Raw genomic sequence first — 23,360 nt, forward strand, 5'->3', positions numbered from 1 at the left:
AAGGCAAATTCTTCTACTCTGAACTTTCCTAGTAGACTTCTTTTGCATCTGTGCCCTCCTAAGTAAACCTTTCTTGAATCCGAATAACCACAACTATACACAATACTTCAGACATGTTCTTACTGTTGCTTGGAACAGTAGCATTAGTACTTTTCTTCAGCAGAAAATATCTTGCATTTAGATTACCTTACTCTTGCCTTTTCTATGTACAACACGCTGGTGGGTCGGCTTGTCACTGGTGGCTTAGAAATTTCCATTCTCTACTTGTTTATTCTCAGTGAACCTATAGCTTGTGGAAGCTTAGCCCCTTAGTGCATGACCTTGAACTCTGTAATCATGAATTTAATACCCCCTACTTTTACTGCAGACCTCATGCCTAAATAGCTCTTCATATTTCAGCATGCTTATGCAGTGGCAATACCTCCAAAATTGTATTAACGGAAAGTTTTACTAACACAGCTCAAAAATAAGAAATAAAATCAAAACTGATCCTTGAGAAACATATCCAACAGGGAAGGCAGACCACACTTATCGTATAAAAAGGACAAATGTATGACTAGAAGACAACATCTGTGACAATCCTCTGTTTTGAGATGCTCAAATCCAGATAGCCTGGAAGAAGAGCATAGCAGCAAGTCCCTAAATAATCTCCAACCCTACCTCAGCATTATCAGTCAATCCACTACATTCAGAGTTTATCACAATAACAACTAAGGGGGAAAAAAGGGTATATTTGCCTGCATAACTTTCACATGCCCAAAATGCACAGGTAGGGGCTTGTTCATCCTTTCAATATGTAGGTGCTCTTGGGCGCCCAGCCACCCACAAGCCGGTTCCACACAATCATGTAAGCCACAGATGATCCACGCATGGCAGTGATGCGGCCCCACGAGGTGACACCTCCTTCACTGCCACTCTGCTGAGGAGGATTGGACCTTCACACTTGCCAGCAACACACTCACATAATGTTGAAGCACAACTGTAATTTGCAATTAAAAATAATAAAATGCTGCTGCTACAATGCTGTGGTTAACTATGCCTTTATGACATTGAATTTTCACTTCTATAAAAAATGTAAATTAGGGAATTGAATAGCTAACATCTCCCTGTGTTTTCCAAGCAGAGGCAGTTAAAGCAGTAATGAAATCCATAGTTTCTCTGGCAGTTTCACATTTAAGAATATTTTATTTCTAAGTGGGAGCTGCAATACCATAATTGTTGCCTATGATATCACTTATGCATGGTTTGATCCTTTAATTCATTACTTAAAAAACAAGCTGGTAATTAAACTCTGTAATTGCTGATGGGCAGTGCAACTTCCCCATTTAGATAAGCCTGTATTAACACTCCCAACATGGCATCTGAGAAACAAAATATCGGTGAGCTTACAGACTGCTTTTATCAGATAAATAAGTATTCAATGCAAATATAGGTCAGTCTGTATAAACTGGACTAGAACATAAAGCAAATTTTTGCATTGAGCTGGACCAGTCAAGCCAAATTAGCTAGCACAGCAGCTTCCTATGAGCCAAGACAAATAGCCTCCTTTTTCCAGTCTTCTCTGCTACATCAGTGACACTGTCTTTGATTTATATGAAGGGGGATATTGATGTTCAAGCTTATAGGTGACAGGTTGATGTTTAAACATCAACTTTTTTTTGTACTTTTGATCAAAACACTCAACAAAAAAGGGGAGATTTTTACTCTCTGAACTCCTTTTATATCAAAGAGTTTTTTCACAACAAACATGCAAAAAGTCTTTTTTTTTTTCCACTAGGACTTATAAAAATTGTAGTACTGCAGCAGATTGACTCCAGGATAGTAAATTTCATTCCTGAACCAACATTCCTGTTTTCAATTAAAAAAAAAAAAAGTAAACCTGCTGATAGAAATTTATGAGCTACTTCAACAAACAAAGAAAATGAAAAGGGGGATAAAGCTTGGTAAAGCTTGAGAATTAGGCCTGTGGTTAGAAAAGTGTTGGTATGACATAAGAAAAAGAAAGGCTTTTCATAGAAGAATAGGGGAGAAAAATATGAAGAAGCTTGTGATGGATAGCAGAGAAAGATAACACCTGGTTAAAAAAGTAGGGCAAAGATAGATCTGATTTGATAGATCAGAAATCCTATATAAAAGCATCTACACGTGACTATCTTTTTTTTATTTGAGCAGATAAGCCAGTACATGGACTTCGCTCTCCTCAAGGAGGACCATATCAGTTTCTCAAAAAACACCGCACCTCCCAAGACCAGAGTAGAGAGTAGGTCCAGGGTACATTTTATATATAATGTAGCTGCATAAAATTACATGACTAACTCAGTAGATAAGAATCTTTCAGCAAAAATAATTTTTATAATGAGTAGTTTCCATGGTAGAGTTCCAATCTGAGCTTCAATTTACCCTATGGCACTAGATGACCTTTGAAAGACCTGATGGTGCTGAAATTTGTTAAGGCAGTATGTTTGCGCTACATCCAAGTGCAGGATTCCCCATTTTGAGAGCTTAAGCAGAGGAATATTATGATGGAATGACCAGCTGGATAGATGAGGGGAGAGCGGTGGATGTTGTCTATCTTCTATCTTGACTTCACCAAGGCTTTTGACACTGTCCCTCACAACATCCTCCTGGGCAAGATCCAGAAGTGTGGGACAGATGAGTGCACAGTGAGGTAGATTAGGAACTGGCTGCATGGCAGAGCTCAGAGGGTGGTGATCAGTGGTGCAGAGTCTAGTTGGAGGCCTGTAGCTAGCTTGGTCCCCCAGGGGTGAGTCCTTGGTCCAGTCCTGTTCAATTTACTCATCAATGACCTGGATGAAGGCACAGAGTGCTCCCTCAGCAAGTTTGCTGATGATACCAAACTGGGAGGAGCAGCCGATACACCAGAGGGCTGCGCTGCCATCCAGAGGGACCTGGACAGACTGGACAACTGGGCGGTGAAAAACCTCATGCAATTCAATAAGGGCAAGTGCAAGGTCCTGCACCTGGGGAGGAATAACCTCAGACACCAGGGACTGACCATCTGGAGGGCAGCTCTACAGAGAGGGAGCTGGGTGTCATGGTGAGCGACAAGTTGATCATGAGGCAGCAGTGTGCCCTCGTGACCAAGAAGGCCAATGGAATCCTGGGGTGCGGTAAGAAGAGGATCTCCAGCAGGTCGAGGGAGGTGATCCTGCCCCTCTACTCAGCCCTAGTGAGGCCACATCTGGAGTATTGTGTCCACAGTACAAGAGGGATGTGGAGCTGCTGGAGAGAGTCCAGCACAGGGCCACAAGGATGATCAGGGGCCTGGAACATCTGCCCTATGAGGAGAGACTGAGGGAGCTGGGCCTGTTCAATCTGGAGAAGAGAAGGTTGAGAGGAGACCTGATCAGTGTCTATAAGTACCTCAAGGGAGGCAGTGAGGAGGATGGTGCTGGCCTCTTTTCAGTGGTGGCCACCGACAGAACTAGAGGTAATGGCCACAAACTGAAACACCAAAAGTTCCACAGGAACTTAAGGAAAAAAATCTTAACAGTGAGGGTGACAGAGCATTGGAACAGGCTGCCCAGAGAGGTTCTGGAGTCTCCTTCTCTGGAGATCTTCCAAACCCATTTGGACGCAGTCCTGTGCCACGTGCTCTAGGTGACCCTGCGTGTGCAGGGGGGTTGGACTAGATGACCTCTAGAAGTCCCTTCCAACCTTAAGCATTCTATGATTCTATGAACAGAAAGAGTTTATTTCATGCTAATATGTTCAAATATAAAGTAAAGTTTACTATTTTGTGGTATACTAACCATAGGTTAAACTCTCATTTTCTCACCATCTCTTGCACTGTTAACAGGCCGTGATTTGAGTAGCCAGCTTAAAAGGAACAAGCACCCTCTTAAAAACTGTCAACAACTGTATGAAAGGTGTTTAATACTTTCTCTTCAAATTGAGAATATAGAGAAAAAATCTTAATTGTATACATGACTGGACAGATAATATTAATTACTGAGCAAATAGCAGGGGAAAGCCATGACATCCTCTAATTCCTCAAAATTAAAATCCATTTAAACTGAGAATCCATACCTTTTTTCTTGGAAATTCATGTTTTGTCACAGTAGGGATATTAATAGAGAAAGTTATTTTAGATATCTAGAAATTATTAAAAATTGTATTACATACAATTTTTCCCATCTGAGTTCAGGCCAACTGTATTAATGCTATGCACAAATGAAATTCCAGAGTGTAAGGTAGGGAGGAGAATGTATATATATATATGTTTTCTTTTAAAGACATCCCTGAGAAGCACAGTTATTTTTTCCTCCTAAATATTTGGCACATCAGGAACATGATAGAATATAATGAGGTGCAAAGATTTCTTAACAGCTCTTTGAGATATTTTGTGAATAATGCATGGGAAAAAAAAGAAATCTTCATACAATTCCACCTTTGCAAAAGTTGAGCAATCATACAAAGCCTTGGACTATTACCTCTTTTGAATATAGGAATATGTTCTTTTGGATGTCTTTAATGATAACAGTTTCTTGTGTAAGCAACTTGATAACTTGATGCCCAGTCACAGTACTGCAGCCATACCTTCACCATGGTATAAAATCCTGAAATGCAGATCACGAAAAAGGTGTTGCCCAAGAAAACCCTCCAAATAAACCCTGTTCATGATATTTTCTGTTACTCCTGTGAAAAACAGACTCGATTACTCCTAGCCAGATGACAGTTCCATTCTTTCAAGTTTTCAGTGTTTTTGTTTATTCATCTTCATGCTATAACACAAAAAGGATCAAGTCAAAAAATAATCATCTGAGCTATTTGCTGATCCAAACATTATCTTTTCAATTGCAAGTGTGAATATAGCCAAGATCTTATCCTTGAGAACAAGTTCAGGTCTTCCTTCTTTCTGATGCAGAGCAGAGCTTTTCCATCTAAATCAGGTAAAGTACAAACTTCAGTTCCTGAGGACTATTTAGTACAGATACCTGAAGGAACCAGGACTGCAGCAATAACTTTTATCCACTGAAAACATTCTTACGATCTCCTCTCTTCCTATCGATCTTAAATTCATCACATTAAAATCCGAAGTAGCCTTAGCAAGGCTCACCAGTTTAGTTTCTGCTTGATGATTTGTTGGTCTAAATTTGGCTTCATTTCTGTCTGAAGATTAAAGCCTCCACAGCATGCATGTCACTGCCAACTCCAACCATCTGTCATTACCCTCAAGTATGTTTTAGCTGTGATATTTATCTACTCACCACTGTTTTGCAAACAGAACACAAAATGATAAATACCTAAGCACTTAACCTTTCCCGAGACCTTATCTTCTGATTTAACTGCCAATCCTCACTCGTTGCTAGATAAAGCTCCCAAACTGAACCCACTCAAATTTTTTTTCTGTGATAATTTAGCAGTTAGATAACTCAAATCTGGGGTTTTTCATAATTTGAAGCAACATCCAAAAAAAAATAAGATATCAGCATTTTTCACAATAATATCTTATTAAAATAATGAACACTTCCAATACATGCTAGCACAAATGTATGTGTGCATATATAGCATATGCAATAAACTATTGCTATTTGGATGCACACAACTTTACATATCAACTGAGAGGGTATTATTTGAGTTGAGAAAAAAAATCTCTCTATATTCTCTGCCATAACAAAGGCAACTGTGTCGCATTTCCAATAGATTGTCTATCAACCCAGGTCATTTACTAAGGCTGAAAATCATTAGGCCATTTTAGGAAAAAAAAAAAAAAAATGTATATGGTTTGGCTACAGTATTGACTCCAGGAGTATCTTTTTTCCCAAGCTACTGGCATATACTTGTCTAGTCTAAATAGACTGCTGAGATGCAGAAGTACTGTATAAATTTCCTCTACCATTTATCAAACATGTTTCATCCAGTAATAGCTTCATGTAAATTTATACAGCATCTCAAGAGGAAAGATTCATACCCAGGGTTCTCCAAATGTCTGGTTAGTACACTCTCATCTTATGAACCTAAAAAAGTCTTTTTAGAACTAGAGATTAGCTTTAACAGGATAGTGGTAAGTGCTATAATACTGGGTCTGGAGCCGTCTCACAGCACATTGCTTTCTGATATTCACCAATACTTACAGTCAAACATTTAAACAAAAGGCAGCCACAAAAATATCAAAAGGAAAAGAGCAATATGCTGGGTAGGCACTAGAGTGATGAGCACAGACTGGAGGGGATGTAGGGGATTGGGAGTAGCTGAAAAGCTCCCGATGAACAGAATTCATGCCATTTAAAGAGCAGTTGAAAGAATGGTGCTTTCTACTAGGCACACCTGAAACATTCTTCCTTATTTCTCCAAAATAAAAAGGGTCAAACAGCTTTTAAATTATCCTCTATAGGGAGTAGGCTATGCTTCCCTTACCTGGCTTTTTTCCTTTATCCTGCAAACAAACTGCATTAACATTCATAATCATCTCGAGGGGGAGGAAGGGAGAGAGAGAAAGGGATGATTATTAGTACCCAGTATTACGAGAAGAAAGGAAAAACCATTCCTAGCCTCTACTTGGCTTACTAGTTAAGTAGTAACCCCTTAATTATGTTTAATGGCCTAGGACAGCCTCTGGAAGTGACCAACACCTTCTCCCCTCCACATGATGGAAGGCATGAGAGTCCATTAAACTCACTGACCCACCTGACACTGTTGGTCAAAGTGCTGACAAAAAGAGTTAGTGTTTAGTTTATGTCTATTATCACCTGCTGTGTCTTGTTTATGATTTGCTAGTGTATTTAGCTGTATTTAGCTAGGTTGAAGTTGCAAGATAGATCTGGATGTCAGTGGGAAACTTTCTGAGTAAAATAAAATGTTAGTAAATAATTCACAAAGTATTAGTCTATCAGTAGAAAAGTCTAGTGGTGATTTCTGTATTTCAAGAGACTCTCTTCTTCTGTTTCTCTTAGTTAAAATTATGGTAATTTTGGAGACGGTTTTAGTATTTATTCTTCACTTGAAAGATATTAACTTATTGGGTACATGAGAAAATTAAGGCTTAGAGCAAAATTTAGGACTACTGAATTAAAAGCCAGTAAAAGAGCTTTGGCTTTTAATTCAGCCCTTTGGCTGAGCTGCTAGGCAGCTTGTATACCTCAGTGTAGGGACTTGACTAGCAGGGGACAATAATCCCTTGCAGCACACAGTTTCTTCAGCTCACTGCTTACAGCAACATTCCTTTAAGAGCAACTCCCTCTCAAACTACTAGTCTTTTAAAATGTCTTTTTGTTTTGTAAGATTAAAATCTTCAAAAAAGCCAAACACATGAAAATTACTATTGTATAGATAAAAGAGCAAAGGCCAAAGTAAGACTTAAGAATTACATTGTTTCACTAAAATTCCTGTTGTCTAGTTGGAAATAGCACTTTACACGATCACTACTGAACTTGTTTTAAATTGAAAAGATTTTTCCCCCCAAAAAAAATATTTTGTGGACTTCCCTATTACTGGCATCTCTTGTTTCAGTATATCCTGTCTATATGGTCCCTAGTCTGTAAGGAACAAAAAACACCTCCCATTCTCAGGCAAGAGTGTGCTTGAATGTTAACAGTGACTGTCTGATAGCATGTCAGTTTTCCCACATCTGAGCTATACTTAACCCATGATATTGCACGCAATTCAGCTAATATAACTACACAGCTATAAAAACTGACAAAGTACTGGCTGGGAACAACTAAGATAATTATCAGTAAACGAATAAGAATAGCCAAGCACACTCTCTGTCCTTCTTTATAATTAAATAGTGAGAGTATAAACAGCTAAATAGTGTGAACCAACATACCAATTTCCACTGGGAGATGGGTGATTTGATTTTTTGGCAGTTCCAGTATTCTCAGATCCTGAAACAAGGCAATGTAGGCTGGAATGGTTTGTATCAATGTGTTGCTCACATGCAATTCTTTCAGATATGTCTGTTCTTTCAGTGAACCTGGGAATTCCTGCAAATTAAATGACATTTCATAAATAGAAAGCATCAAACTGGAATTGGGTTCAGCCATATTTCTAAAAAGAATGGAGAAAATTCTATAGCCAAACTTCATCATTTTGCCTTTATTATCTTAATATAAACAGTTTGTTCAGCAACTCTTGTAGGAGCTGTTCTCCTCGGAATATGATTGAAGTTTTCTGTCCCCATATAGACAATTTTTAACTGCTCATGCAGATGCTTTGCTCTAAAACTGAAATCTATCTGTAGCACTCAGCCTGTTTGGTGGCCATGATTTCTCTTTTTCCTGATTCTCTTTTCCAGCTGTAGGATTTAAAAAAAAAAAAAAAAGAAAAGAAAGAAAGAAAACATGCATTTCAGGCTTTAATTCACACATCAGTATATGGTAAAAGCGCAAGTGCACAAGGAATAACAAAATGAACCTTGCAACACACACACACAAAAAGTGTGACTACACTTTTAAAACCTGCTAATCTATAAAAACTTGTCTGCCAAGATGTAACACAGACCTTAGTCTATGGAACAGGAACATTTCAAATAGTACTTTAAAATAAATAAAGTACAAATGAAGTACATGCTTTACAAGCAAAAAGTACAAGCAATTAATAAAGTACAAATAGTACTTTAAAAGTCTTGTTTCTAAAACAAGTAATTTAACTCCTAAGTCATTCCAATATTTGAGAATTTTTGTTCATTTTCTTTATAGAATGAATATACTAATTTTTAACAGTCCAGAATTGCAAATAATTGTCATTTAAGTCATTCAGAAGATTTTGCTTTAAAAATTCTCTGATTGTTCTAATATTCAGTAAATGAGTTTGCTTGAGTAATTTTCACACACTATTCTATTTGTCCAAAATCTTTCACCTATAGCAGTTAGAGTGAAGGGTTTAGAGTCTTTATTCATACAATATCATTGTAGCTAATTGGTATTCAGCTCAGACTTAGTCATCTTTGTTTGAATTATGCAACCAAATTCCTTAAAGTTAAATAAGCTAAAAATCATTTGATAAAGTTGAAGGTCAGATCATTTAAACTCCACTTTCTAAAGCAGCACATAATTTACCAGTCTGTTCCTGATTTTATAGCACTGTGCATTGGTAACATCTGGAATAAATAATCTGGATGAGGTGCTATTACCTCCATTGCTCCATAAAAAGAGATGTAATAGTTTTAACATTTAATTCCTTTCTAACTTTTTTCTTCCCAGGAATTGAAGAATTGTTCATAGTAGAAACTACTGTTTTTATATAGAGGACACTGCCAAGTAGCTTTTTTTCCTCTCTAGATGTCATAGATCTACAAGGACATTAAAAAGGGTGATGCATTTTAATTATCTTTTACTAAAACCTTGGAAATGTGCTACTTAACCTTTAGTTAAATTAAAACATCTAATTGCAATTAAAGATATACTGGACAGTTGATCATAAACAGGTTTTTGTTTGGTTGTTGCAGTTTCTAATTATGGTACTTTTCAACTTATGCATGCAGACATTTAGCCTATAAAGGCAGTTCTGTCTTGCCACCTGCCTTTCCATGTTTGATATGGGTCATTTCATTTCTTGCTTCATTTTTCCAGTGGCTAGATATCGCACTGTGATCCATCTTATATATTTATCAGTTTATGATAGTTAAAAAATAAAATGCCTAAAATGCCCCAGGCACAGTAATGAGATATCTCTCCAGCTTTCTGGAGTGGGTTTCTTCTACTCCTCCCCTTTTGGTGGTGCACATTTTTCTGCAGCAAAATAAAAGAATAAATACCAACTCGGGATTCAACTAATGCTGTTTTCTCCACTATTACAGAACTGAAGATGCAGCACATGGGGAGAACATTTAGCTGGATCTGCATAGATGCTACTCTAAATAAGAACTGTGATTCACAGAGAAAGCAGATATGTAACATAGTCACACCTGGGGAAAAACAGGTCTTGCTACCAGACAGCATTTGCCATTATTTCCCCCACTGTGCCTCAATCCAAAAATTGTCCTATTGAACTCCTGTTTCTGTTAACCCACTATCACACCTGACCATCTCTGACTCCTTGCTGGCCCAAGGGATGTGGTGGGGAGTACAAGCAAAGGCTGGCCTCCAAGAAGCCAACAGCAGGACAATTCTCTAGAGTGTAAGCAGGATCCCACAAACTTACCCTTGATACACAAGAAAGACAGCAAAAAACATAAGGCACTCTCTCAGATAATGATCAAACAGCTCAACTGCTCTATATCTTCAGAAAAATGGGATAAAAAGTGATTCATTTTTTTGACCATCTCTTAGGGTGGAAAGGAAAACAGTGTCAAGATATTCTAATGCAAGGACTCAGAAAGGATGAAAATTTCAAAAGAATGGAAGTAGGTGAGAATATGGACTCTTTTGACAAATGCCTTGACTCATTTTTTGTTTTCCTTGAGGCAGTTTATTTGTATCTTTTCACCACATTTACATTTTGCAAGTGTAATTTTCTGTGCTTAAAAATGCTTAAAAAGCATACTTCAAAAAAATCTGATTTTTTACCATATATTTATGATGTTTTACCATGTATTTGTGTAGCTGAAACATAAATTGGTGTGACATTTTACTTCATTTAGAAACCAGTTAGGGACGGGGACAGAAATTTGCACAAGCTTTATGTTTGCTTTACTCTGATTCCCTTGTGCTCTTTTGTAATCTTCTTCTGCCATGCTAAAGCTGGCAGCCTGCTGATAAATTACTCCATGAAGACTGACACTCGGAGGATAGCCAGTCTTTTGCCTTTAACAGAAAAACAATACCTTAAACCCCTTTGATTTTGAAAAAAAAAAAGATAGAAAAAAGAAAAAAAATGCTATTAAAAGGCAATAAATAGCAAAGCTACAACCATTGCTAATTTTTCTATTTCTCATTAGGAGAGAATTTACCTGCTAGACATGAGCCTGTGCTAAAACTGTTATCAAAGCATACAGCTCAGTTTTACAATTCTGATCCTTAACCCAGCTCTGTAATTTTATTTGTCATGGGCCAAAACAAAAGCTTGAATCCAATTCTTTCTCATCTTTGAGAAAGATTGGAGCCATTTACAAAACTATTAATACCCATGTCCATCTCTATTTCCCAACCAGATCAAGCATTTTACAAGTATTGGTGGGCACAATCTCTGGAAGTGAGTACACACATGGCAGATTTTTTGTTTGATGCCATGATTCTGCTTGATCTGTTGTGGCAAACTGATACCTCGCTGTTTCTAGCGTCACAAAAATTAGGAATTCTCCATTCTCAAGAAAAAAAAAAGAATAGTTGGATAGTGAAACTGAGCGAATAAATGCTAATGAGTAATTCCATTAATTTGCTGGCTTTTTGTGTTCACAAACGATGTGCAATAAGGTCATGATTTTCTAGTATAAAAATTTGCAGGCTATCATCCATAAGTGTTATGCACACATGATATTAAATTTGTCTAAAATAGGCATGGCTCCAGACTTCCTGCTGGAGTAGAGCAGCATAGCTGAGAACCAAGCCCTGTTCTATCTGAGTGAATATTATCACTTTTCATTTATCGCTACTGACAGATTCAGAGGTCTGCTTTATTGGAATGTTTTCTTAAAATTATTTTAAATCTGCTGATCCAATGGAGAATAAACATTCATTAGTTAGGAGCAGGAAGCAAACACGCAGAGGGGAAAAAACAGAGTGAAAGTAAATTCATTTAACAATTCAAATGAATATTCATGACATTATTTTGCTACAATTTCCATTCAGCTCTAATAGCAGTCCTTTTTCTCTGAAGAACTAATTTAATTCAGTAGGTACATGTTTACATGTACAAAGGATCTCAGTTAAGAGTTTCATCAACTCTCCAGTATTCTCCCCTAGGCAGTGGATATTAAATGTACATTTCAGGAGTCCAAAGCTCTTATACGTCTCCTTTTTATTGTAGGTTTGCTTGGAACGGTCTAAGAGGAAGAAAGTTTTCTTGAACATACCTGGGAAACATCAGCTTACTTATGGCACAGTACCTCTTTTTCCTGATGACAAGTCCCAAGGCTTTTTGAACACATCAGGATTTACCAGAATTTAAGCTGAGAGGAACACAGCTATGTTCTGCCCTTATTATGTAACGGGAAAATACAAGCATCTTTCACAGCATCACATTAGGAGAACATTAGGAGACTAGCCCACTGGTTGTCATAAGACTTCTTTTTCCTGATGTTTTATTTCAGCTGCTAAATATAAATACTTGGCTGACTAACAGCTTTCTTAATTCATTACTGTCCACATATTCCCAGCTGGCAGAGATGCACCACACATGGATGCAGATGCTCAATTCATAAATATTTGACTGATTTACCAAAAAGGGTGTCAAGGACCACCAAATACTAAGGATGCCATCACACAATCTCTTCCAGCTGGATCTCTGACTGAAAAAGATAAAACCATCTAATATCTGCAGTTATCAACCACTATTACCAGCCAGAAGCCTGGAGAAGCACAGCTAACTCACTAAGCAAGTTACAAAGACTTATTCAGATTCACAGGCTCACTGACTATAAGGTCTTCAGGTGTAAAGGCCTGATGCTGATCCTCCTTATGGGACCATAAGAAATCCCATTAAGTTAATGCAATCACAGCATTATAAAACCATAGATTTGAGAGGTGTACAGACTCAAATTGCATGCCTCAAAAAAAAATGGCCTAAAAGTGAACTGTAGCTTGTAAGAGTTAATGATCTAAAAGGAATTATGGATCTGCACATGCAGAATATATTCACTCAAAATTCAGATACTGTAAAAGGAAGTCCCACTTTTTTCAACTAGTATTCTATGTCTGTTTATTTAACTTAATATTCCTAATATTAATTACCTGATCCTCAACTCCTCTAAGTTAAAATAATTATTTTACAACTGAAAAGAATAGAGAGTGTCTACTTCATGAAAACATATTTTCATTTCAGTGACATTTGAAGTGGAAGAAAAGTGAAAAAATGGTCCTGAAGAAAACAATTGTTATTACAAATTCGAAATGTGCTCTACTCTGATTTCTCCTGTTGCAAAAGGTTCTCAGAAGAAGATCCAAATTATTTTCCAAAAATAATTTCAAATGGTCATCAAAATAGTTGTCCAGGCTACCTTAGTACACAACAGAAGGTTTTATGAAGCCTCTTTTGAAACTTGCAAGGTGGAATCTGTGTGCCAGATTGACTGCTATGCTGCACAGGTATGGAGTATGGGACATTAGTAACCCTGTGGCACATCTACATCTTTACCATCAAAATAAACATTGGGACTGATGGATCCTCAACATAAGCCACCTTCCTCATTGACTGTGGGTTCACAAACAATTGCATTAGCTGATTTGTAGTCAGCTCCCTTGCTCCTGAAGAAAATTCCAAGAGAGCCCCTATGTGGAGTCCTATGGGAAGGATGCTGTAAAGGCACTTATTCTATCTTGCAAAGTCCCTAAACTGTGGATTACTCCTCCATGAGACTTAACCCCACAATGGTCAGAAGGAGAACTGTTAAAGGCCAGAAGCAGGCCCAGTGTTCAAAATTAAATCTGTAAGTCATACCAGCAACCTACTCAGATTTAGCTGTCGACTGTCAAGAGGATATGTTATGGCTTCATTGAGGGGAGAAAAGGAGAAACATAATAGAAATACTTATCAGCTAAAAGCAAGCTAGATAGAGGATTCAGCAGCAGTTCCCAAATGGACACTTCACAGGGCTGTGCTGCTTGCTGTTGCCAAAAGTACAAGGCCATTGAGTGGGAAACTAAATAGGTTACATGCCTGTAAGACCGCACAGGTAACCTTGGCTCTGATATCTCCTAGCGTCCAAGTGTTTAATCATCCCAACTTTTCCTTCATACATGTATTTCTCTGCAAAATTATTTGCAGAAAATAAAACATGATAGTTTCTACAAATCCTGACTATAACATGCGGGAATTTCTGATAAAATTGTCACATGTCCCCATTTTTTTTTCACATGCCAAAAGTCAGCCTGTGCAGCCTTTGATCCATTTGGTTATGGTCTGCAAATGCATTTTCCATAATGCATTCTCTTGAGAGAGTGATGAGCAGGAAAAATGTCATGGCTTATTGTGTCTTTGGTTTGGAAACGGCAGATGAAAAAAATTGCAAAAAAAAGAGACAGTATCATTTGTATAACCAATACTGTAACTTCTGTAAAATGTCTAAAACTATGGAAAGGATACATCCAATAGAACTTCATTTTAAAAATGTGAAAAAACACTTGACAATTTTCAGCTGTTAGAGAACATCAGAATTCTTTGACCTTGAAGAAGGGTGGTTCTTCTCCAAATAAGGCATATGAATTACTGCTTTGATTTGATTTTAATCTACAGTCATCTGCAAACTACCTTACCATACTTCTTTGAAACAGGAAGCTCAGTTTAACCAGGCTGATTAAATGAGGCATAGAGGCTGAGTTAGCCCATGACATTGGGAGAGAAAAGTATTCAAACACACCTTGTAGTCAAAAGGCATCTCAGTGAAAGTTTTTAACAATCTAAAAGGCTACAGACCAGCTCGCCTTTCAAATGAGTTCTCTTCTAAACTAATATTTCACACAAAACACAACCAAGAGGTGTTTTTTTTTTTTTTTTTGCAAGCTGTTCTGGGTTGATGCGAATGTTAGTTTTGATTTGAACAAAGCTTAAAAAAGAGTTATCACAACATTAGAGCAAGAAGACAGATCTCTGAGTAGCAGAAGATGTCAACGAGCCAACAAAACTGGATATTACTTTCATCGTTTTCCATTCATCAGGGAATTTAAGAGAAAGACATCTTATTGCAGTGTGATTGCTCATACCAATAATTTTTGCAAGGGCTAAATTACATGTTTCAGGAGAGAGTTTAAAACAGCTTATTTGAGAACTAAACTGATAGTTCAGAGCAAGATGAAAAATGCTTCTGTCACTTCTAACACAATGAAAAGATATCAGTTTCATATGCATTGTCCAAAGAAAAAGTTTTGTGGGGTTAAAAGTTACAGTGCAAAGTCACTCAAATAAAAATGCATTTGTCATTATATTTACCGTCCACTGCTCTCCAGAAAGCTGAAAAACAAACTTGCTTCTTTCCTTCTCTATTTCATCTGCCAAAGCACGCTTCTTATGGACCTGAGGAGTCTTTCCATACTTATCCAAGATCTTCTCATCAGTGTTCACAAAGCCATTTTTGAGGTATTTTGATTGTGGGATACCCTTCTTCCGACACTCTAGTATGAAGTTCCATTCCTGTTTTATCCTGAAATAGATGCAAAAAGGGTTTACATGAATCAACTGAAACAAAACAGCACAGAAATCTGCTTGTTATTTGTTTCCAGAGCAAACAACAAAATAAAATCACTTACCTAAAGCATTGACCATTTAAAGAGATAAATGCATTCAAGCAGCCATGCTTAGATTCACCAGACTGACATATAGATGGGAGCAGGATTTCATTTAGTAACTGTAATACAGTGTCATCCAGGGAATAACAGAGAAGCAGTAACTGAGCCCACTGTCACAGAAAGCATTAGGAGTTACGCCATTGTTTTCAACTGGATAGGAATTAGATTGACACTGAACAAGTAACAAATTATATGTATGAATAAAACAAGAACCTGGTGATATACTCAGGATTTTTCATCTGAAAAAGATATTTTAGCAACTAAGGTGTCAGAAAGGCTTTATTTTCTTTTTCTCTCTTATTCAAAGATAATGATCTACTTTCATTTTTAAAACATTATACTCTGACATCTTAGGAGGTAAAGGTCAAACTTACCACATGCCAACTAATTTCTATTTCAATTCCAGTGTAACTTTAGGCTCACCTCCAGGATGAAGTTTCATCCATATAACTTCAGGCATAAATTTAATTTGACATAATTAAGCAGTGCTAACCGCACGTGCTTTAATTTGAGAGAGATTTATTTCAGCTTAGTCAATTAAGGAACAAGTTGATTAACTGAAGCAAAGCTTCCTTATACCAAAAATAAGACTCTGCAGAGGCTCTCACCTCATAAATCTGATCTTACACTTTGAATGCTAGATTCTTCTTGTACATGAGACTCAATTATATGATCCCACCCTCTGGCAGAAATTTTAAGCAAAAGACTTGAAGAAAACTGACAGATGTAGCAGGGCACAGAGTTCAGGATAATGTGCCCTGTAGGGAAAGTCATAAATGGTGCATCCTTGGAAAGAGAATGAAATTCAAGTTTGTATGTTCAAGTAAGAAGTAATAAAATCAGTAAACATATTTTTGGCTAAACACAGAACGTTCTATAAAATGCTAAAACATAAAAAAAAAAGATGATGAAACAATGCCTTGTTTTAAATCAGGTACAAGAAATCAGTTACAAACTTAGGTGCAGGAAACATCTTCACATTACTGTGAAAATATATTTATCTTTGGATGCAAAATCTTGTAGCAAGACAGAAGTTAGAAGCTGAAGATCAGAGTGTATTGATGGGGAACTGATGGTGTGCATTAAGTCATATTTGACTCTACGCTGTCAAAATACACCTGGACCTCTAGGGATCAAAACACAATGCTTAAATAGGAAGAGTGTGAGTATTACTGAGACAGCTGTAAACTGCCCAGCACAAATTGTGACAGTTACAGAGATCTTATGGGAGAGAAACTCAAAAGCAGGGAGCACGGCAACAGACGGAGACCAGTTATCCACACACAAATCACTCATGGACATGATGCAGGCCTGACACTTTCGGAAATAACATACAGCTGTTCATCAGAGCTGCTACTCTATGACTTGATTTAGTTTCCAGCAGCAAACCACACATGCTTCCTCACAGAAATACTGAAGGTCCCTTCTATAATAACAACTACACTGTACTCCTGTGCAGCATCCCCACAGAGAAGAGAAAAAAAAAAAGAAAAATACAAGAAAAAACATTCTAAAGCACATTCAGTTTTGGAAAACATACTATATTAAAAAGTAGTTAAAAGTTTTGCTTGCTGTGGCAAACACCAGCAGATGCATGAAAACAGCACAGTCTCAGAGCAAATACATTCCTACAAAGTGACAATAACAATCTCTTTCTCCCTCGCATCCAAAAACAGGAAAAGAAAATAGACAAAGTGGCATTTACATCCAAATAAAGAAATGGAAGGGCAGTGTATGCTCTAATAAATTAAATGTAAAACCACAAAAAGCCAAGTGAAGTCATTCTTTGCAGGTATACAAATATTGGAAAAGATTTTCCAATGTATCAAAAGCAGGAAGCCTCTCAGATATGATGGGGATTATAATTTATCAAAGTACAAAAGGAACACCAAGGGAGTAGTTAAAGAAGATGTTAAGAAATTTTTAGGAAAGTCAAATTTGTTCCTGGTTTCAGTGTTCATTAGAGTAGACAGTTTGCTCTTCACTGGTAAGCAGCTGGAGGGATTTCCTGCATTTAAAGTGTCAAGAGATGAAATCTGAGAATAAAAATAAGTTATCTGAAGACTGACAAATCTTCCAGTTCCTCCCAGTGTCTAACTGTAGGCACCCTTATATTATAGGAGTCTGAAATACAAATGAATTGGGCACATAGAAAACAGGTTCAGCAAGTTTGGCTCAGGAAGTCCCTTAAACAGCAGCTTCAACAAGAGTAAATCACCAACCTGTAACAGTTATAATATTTTTGTAAAAGATACTTGATGTAACAAAAGATGAAGAAAATGGTTTAGACTAGAGAGCTGTTCAGTCTGCTCCATGATCCTTCAACATGTTGCATCTGATACTGAGAGACAGAGAGCAGGGATCTGATTGTCCTTGACAGCCCAACCCAAGTATCTCCCCACCAGCTGCAGCCTGGAAGCCTGCATTGGATAACAACATTTTCCGTATCAGGAGACATGAAAGCTCAAACACCTCTTTCCGCTACCTCGATGCATGAGTGAATTCAATTTATAGTGTTGAAGTTACTTACTCAATCTGTCATCTGAACCCCAGAGATCACTAGCACAATAGAGGGCAGACAATCTCATGCCAAGAGGTCACTAGAAAAAGCTGGAACATAATACTTTGATATAGTATAAGAAAACTAAATAGTCCCACAACACCTACATATTTTTTTCTAAAAGTCTTCTACTAAGGAGCATAGCTAATTAGTTATAAAAGCTCTCTGTTACCGTGAGAGGTAAGTGGGAAGTGAAGTAGGCAAGAAAAATGTGAATTAAAATCCCCAAGGAAGAGAACAACAAAAGGATTTGAACCATTCAAAAGCATTAACTGAAAAGGATGAGAACCCTGTAGTTCTCTTTTCTAAAATCTTAGAAATAATCCTTTACATACTATTGCTGTATTGCTGTATTGCTATTTCCTACATCCTCCTCCAGCCTTCCATATATTACCTCTCTGTCCCTCTGTGAAGATAAACTCTGCAGAATCACCCTCTCATTTCTGGGAATTCCTTTATTCTCCAAAGAATTAAACATTTGATTTCAGTGCATAATGCAATGAAATGCTTCACCCCTTGATGCTCTTCATCTTCACAATTCCTTGCTTGTCCAAAGAAATTAGTGAGTCATTCCTTGCAGCCACAATAGAAAGACAGACAGTGAAAATTAAATCTGAAGAAGAATCCAACATGAATGTAACACATTGTGTCAGATTTCTTCTTTATTCAGACATCAAATTATGGCAGCACACTTTTCTAGCCTTTTCAACAATGCTCTCTTATGGTCACCACATATTATGCACAAGTACATTTTGAACAGATAGAAAGTGAATTAATAATGCAGCAAACATGCCTAATTGTGTACAGTACATGTCAGAATAAAAACATGATACATCCCCAGGGCAGAGGGTCTAATCACTTGCAATACCATGCACTGTACCAAGGGGTATACATTAACCCAATGAATCAATACGAGTCTCCCTGGACTGGAAGTGTGATTTATAAACCAGTGACTGGCTGCATTATTAGTATGCTCTTCTAATCTCATAAAAGTATGGAAAAAAACTGAGAGACTTGTGATAGACATACTGATATATATCACTAAACAAAGATTACAAAGCAGTAGATTGCATACTACAGTTGCGATCAGATCGAAGGAACCTCTTCAACCATATTTCTTACTCAGCTCTGTCTATTCATTGTTTAGTGTGGAGCCTATATTGTTTCTACCATGATCCTTATGAAAATAAAAGGCCATTAGGTTTTCCTTTAGTTGCAATCCTTACATAGAATGGGATTACCAGCATATTTTTGTTATCTAAGGCTATTGCATGAGTGCTCAGGAAAGGCAGGAAAGGTATCTAAAGCAGTGTGGCAAACTTAAAAAATATATTTATAAAAACAAGTGTTAAATAAGCTAATATTCCTCTTCTTAAATAATCAATTATTCTTCAGAATTAATTAAGAATTAATTCAGAATTAATTAATTAATTAATTATCTGATCTTGGCAATTTAAAGGCTCCCAATATTCCAGGAGCACATTTTCAAATGAGCAGGTTGTGAAACCACAACCCTGCTGAGGTTTGTCTTTTTATAAATACTCAGCAGTAAAATAGTTTGATCTTCCTCCAGAGCTTGATTAAGCACGTGCCAGCTCATTAAAGAATGAACAATCAGTTTCAATGTTCACGAAATGTGTTTTAAACCTATTAATTTAAGTGGGAGTATGACTATGAAAAATATTTTTGCTGGACATAGCATCCTGATGAAATCTCATGTTCCAGCTCAGCTAACTATCTCAAATACTTCAATTTCAATCATGCAAATAGTTTCACTAATTTTAATAAGTCAGAGTACGTATGCTTATGCAGGTACCTTTATATCTGTAAAACAAGTGCTTATGAGTACAAGTTCACCCAAACTGACTTTAAATGATGTAGAGCAAGGGTTATTTCTGTCAAGTCATTTTAGTAGAGCTCAAAACATTACAGTTTTTCAGTAAGCTCCCAAGAAGACATACTGTAGATATAGATACAGATGTAGGATCAGCAAAGTAGAAAAGTAGAGAGAATCAATTATTTCTGTTTGATTAGTGATGAACTTGTCTTCAAGTCTTCATACATTACATCACTATTGGAGCATATCTACAACAAACAGTATAGAATTAAGATTTGTTGTAAATCAGTATTTCCTTATGGGAGCTCCTTGTCGTTTTAGATTCTCCAACAATACCACAGATCTAATCAACCTGATGTACATAGTTACTGTAGGATAAATTCAATGATTGTACCCTTCAAAGGAGTCACCAGCGTGGAAAACAAAGTTTATTACTAAGGATTGAGTCATTCCAGAGGGAATATTTGTGTTTTTTTGAAAGCATAAGTATTTCTTCCTTCTGTTTTGTGAAATGTCTGATTAGGAGGTCTTCAGAAAAAAAGCTAAGCAGTTAAGTAAGGGAATGAAGTTTCATTAGATGGCACTGTTTCCTCTAAATCAGGACGGAGGAAATAAGCAGGACGCTACTTGATGACACCAGTTTAGTGCTCCTCAATGACATTTAAATCAGAATCATAACCCTCACAGGATTATTCTATAATCCTACCAAAGTTTCAAAAGAGCAGCACAGTTAAACTGGAGTATAGCCCAGACTAATATTAATGACAGACTAACAACATTTCCCCCTAGTTTCAACTGAATTGATTCAATTTCAGCCAATCTGCTGGACTCTTCCATAGGATATAAAGGATTGTGGAGGAACAGCAGCTCTTATCTCTCAACACACATGAGCCAGTATATTAGACACAAGGTCTCTGTGCACAAATGCATAAAAACAAAAGGCAAATAGCAAGGGCAGCTACTAGTGCCGCAGAACTGCTGCCGGATTACATATGAACTATGTTACCCATGATTTTTTGTTATATTTTCATTTGGGTCTGAGGCCTTTCCAGCCTGAGATTTAAGCTTGCTCAGAAAAACTTCTAAATTGTGTTTTGAAGAAGAGACTAAACTTCACAAATAAAATCTTAGTTCAGTTACAAATGTATTATGACTCTAAAGTTTGACATAGAAATAGAGACAAACCTATTTTATTAAAAAAGACATAAACTTTCAGGGAAATAAGTTATTTTTCTGCCTATAAAATCAAATTTTTAATACTCCAGAACTACATGTTTCTGAAAAGTCATATGCACACAGGTAGTTAGCCAGCCCTCCAAAGAAAAGTTTTGAAGAGAAACATCAAAGTATGCAGCTGAACAGTTATTTTTCCTGTATGTTTTGTTGGTGGACAGGGAAGGCAGTGCCACTTCACAGTAAGGCATTCCCTTACTTAATTGCTTAATTGTTCAGCCTTCAGATGTTACCTTATCTCCTTTTCAAATAATACGCATACTGCAATTCTTCCCAAAAATATCATCTAACAAATTGCAAATTTTACCTTCTCATCTCCCTCATAAAAAATAAAATAAAATAAAGGTGAGAAATAAAGAAAAAACAACACCTGAGCCTGAGGCATATATCTACCTGACAGCATGCATGATTTCAAGATACAAGATTGTTTAACACTATCAGAATCCAAAGCACGAAATGTCAAAACTGCATTATAAGCAAACTTTTTTTTTTTCTATATGAGAATTTTCATATACAGAAAAATTTTTCCTTTTCTGGGATTAATTTTGTAGCAATATGCTTGTATCTGAAGAGCCAGATATGAGCCAGATATGAGCCCTTGCTCATATTACTTGTCTCGGTACATTGTTCTCTAGAATCAAGTTTCATTTTCCAGCTGTTTAAACATCTGTTCCAGAAGCTGTAAATTCCCCAAATTTTTACAAAGTCTCACCATTAACACAAACGAAGTCCAAGCTTTGCATTTATTTGTGAGATTTCCCCGTAGAAAATCTTCAGTTAAAATAAAAAAAAAAAAAAAAGGAAGAAGAAAGAAATGTCTCATATGTGACTGTTTACTGACCTCCACCCACAAAATTACCTTGTCCCAAGAAAAGCAAAACTCTCTGGAGGCTAACTGGAGTTTTCTCTCAAATAACACCTACTGCCTTTCACTACATCTAACCAGGTCATTTTACATTGCAATGGTACTGATGAGGAACTGCATACAGCTCTCAAAGGCATTAGTGAATTAGAGCCTCTTTGAGGAAAGCAGGATTTTTGTTAAAAGCAGCAGCTTCAGCAAGCCAGATTCAAATTCATCTCTTACACTAGTGTATTTTCAGAGAAACTATTACAATTTCAACCTTACTTGGGAATTCACTCCATCTGCTGGCAAAAGCAAATATCTAGAAACTTAAATGTTATAATGCAATCTTCAGTCTGGAAAGCTGCCTCTCTGAATGTATTTTTGGGATTATCATTTTGCATTAGAATCCTTTGCAAAATATTTATTTATTATAAATTGACTGTGAGTATAACACTAACTTCAGTGGACCTGCTCAAGGGTAGCAACATTCCATGCAACATGCCACTCCCTGAAATAATGAAATACATTCCCATAACATTGTTTCTATTATGCATTTAATCATAATTACAAATTTCAGCTATATTTTAAGTTAGCTAGAAGCAAAATCATGTCCAAAAGCACTGAAAAGCATCAACTTGTCGTCTGACCTTTAGACCATAAAGGCCAGTGATAGCTGCATACCTTACAATAAAAGGATTCTCCTTCTAACTGAATTTGTCTTTTATTGCCAATATTTTTGAACCTGATCACTATTCTTCCAGCTTCATCCCGCATGTGATGCCAGCCACGTAAGAATGAACATTTACTTTGTCTTTAATTTTAGCAAGTGAAGTATGGATCATTCACAAGTAGGACCAAAGTCTGCTGTACTTAACCCTTTATGCCAGGAACTTTGGAAGAAATAGGATTAACTGGAGAGCCATCTTACTGATGAGCATGGAGCAGAGCAGTGGAATAAATCCTGTCTGCAAGTTGCAAGGAAAAGAAGGAAAACAAAATGCCTTTGTGAATGCTGAGAGCACACTTGCAACTTGATGCTTCCCTGTGTCATGGTGATGTTAACAGATTTGTTAACGAACTCGGTTAAAAAGAACAACAACAAAAAAATTGGCTTACCGCTCTAACGAGCTCTTTTCTAATCTTTCTTTCTCCTTCCTTTGACGTTCTTTACTCTTCTTAACTCGACTTTCCCACAGTCCTCTTATGAGAGAAAAGTCAAATATTATCACCTGATGTCCCATGCTGTCAACATTAAGTTTCTCCTGCAATAATAAGCCACCATGATCACTTCAGAAAAGAAGTAGTGAAAATGAAAATACAGAATGGAACACCATCACATTTCTTTAATCTTATCTGAAGAAAGAATATCTTAAGAAACAGTAACAAAATATATGCCTCCATCTTTCCTGATTTGTCCAAGGTTTGTGCTTGCAGTAATCAGTGTAGCATGCAGTTGCCTTCTACATAAAATCAATGGCAATGGTTAAGTATTTGTTGAATTTTAGAGTTGTTCGATTTTTCCCTTTCCAAGGCAAAGACACA

General features: G+C 36.9%; 1 protein-coding gene across 1 annotated transcript in view; it reads right to left on the reverse strand.

Moving 5' to 3' along the window:
* The window catches only part of LRRC2 (leucine rich repeat containing 2), a 48,589-nt gene extending 25,509 nt beyond the window's left edge, over positions 1–23,080 (reverse strand). Inside the window, exons 1-3 of the mRNA XM_088531447.1 lie at positions 22,935–23,080; positions 14,986–15,196; positions 7,790–7,946 (exon numbers count right to left, since the gene is read on the reverse strand). Coding sequence (XP_088387573.1) covers positions 7,790–7,946; positions 14,986–15,196; positions 22,935–23,059 — 493 coding nt within the window. The 5' untranslated portion in view covers positions 23,060–23,080. The remainder of the gene's footprint in view (positions 1–7,789; positions 7,947–14,985; positions 15,197–22,934) is intronic.
* Positions 23,081–23,360: the final 280 nt, after the last annotated feature.

This window comes from Tinamus guttatus, unplaced genomic scaffold, assembly GCF_059628265.1.
Source record: "Tinamus guttatus ecotype Peru unplaced genomic scaffold, ASM5962826v1 Tinamus_guttatus_pri_ptg000419l, whole genome shotgun sequence".
Lineage (NCBI taxonomy): Eukaryota > Metazoa > Chordata > Aves > Tinamiformes > Tinamidae > Tinamus > Tinamus guttatus.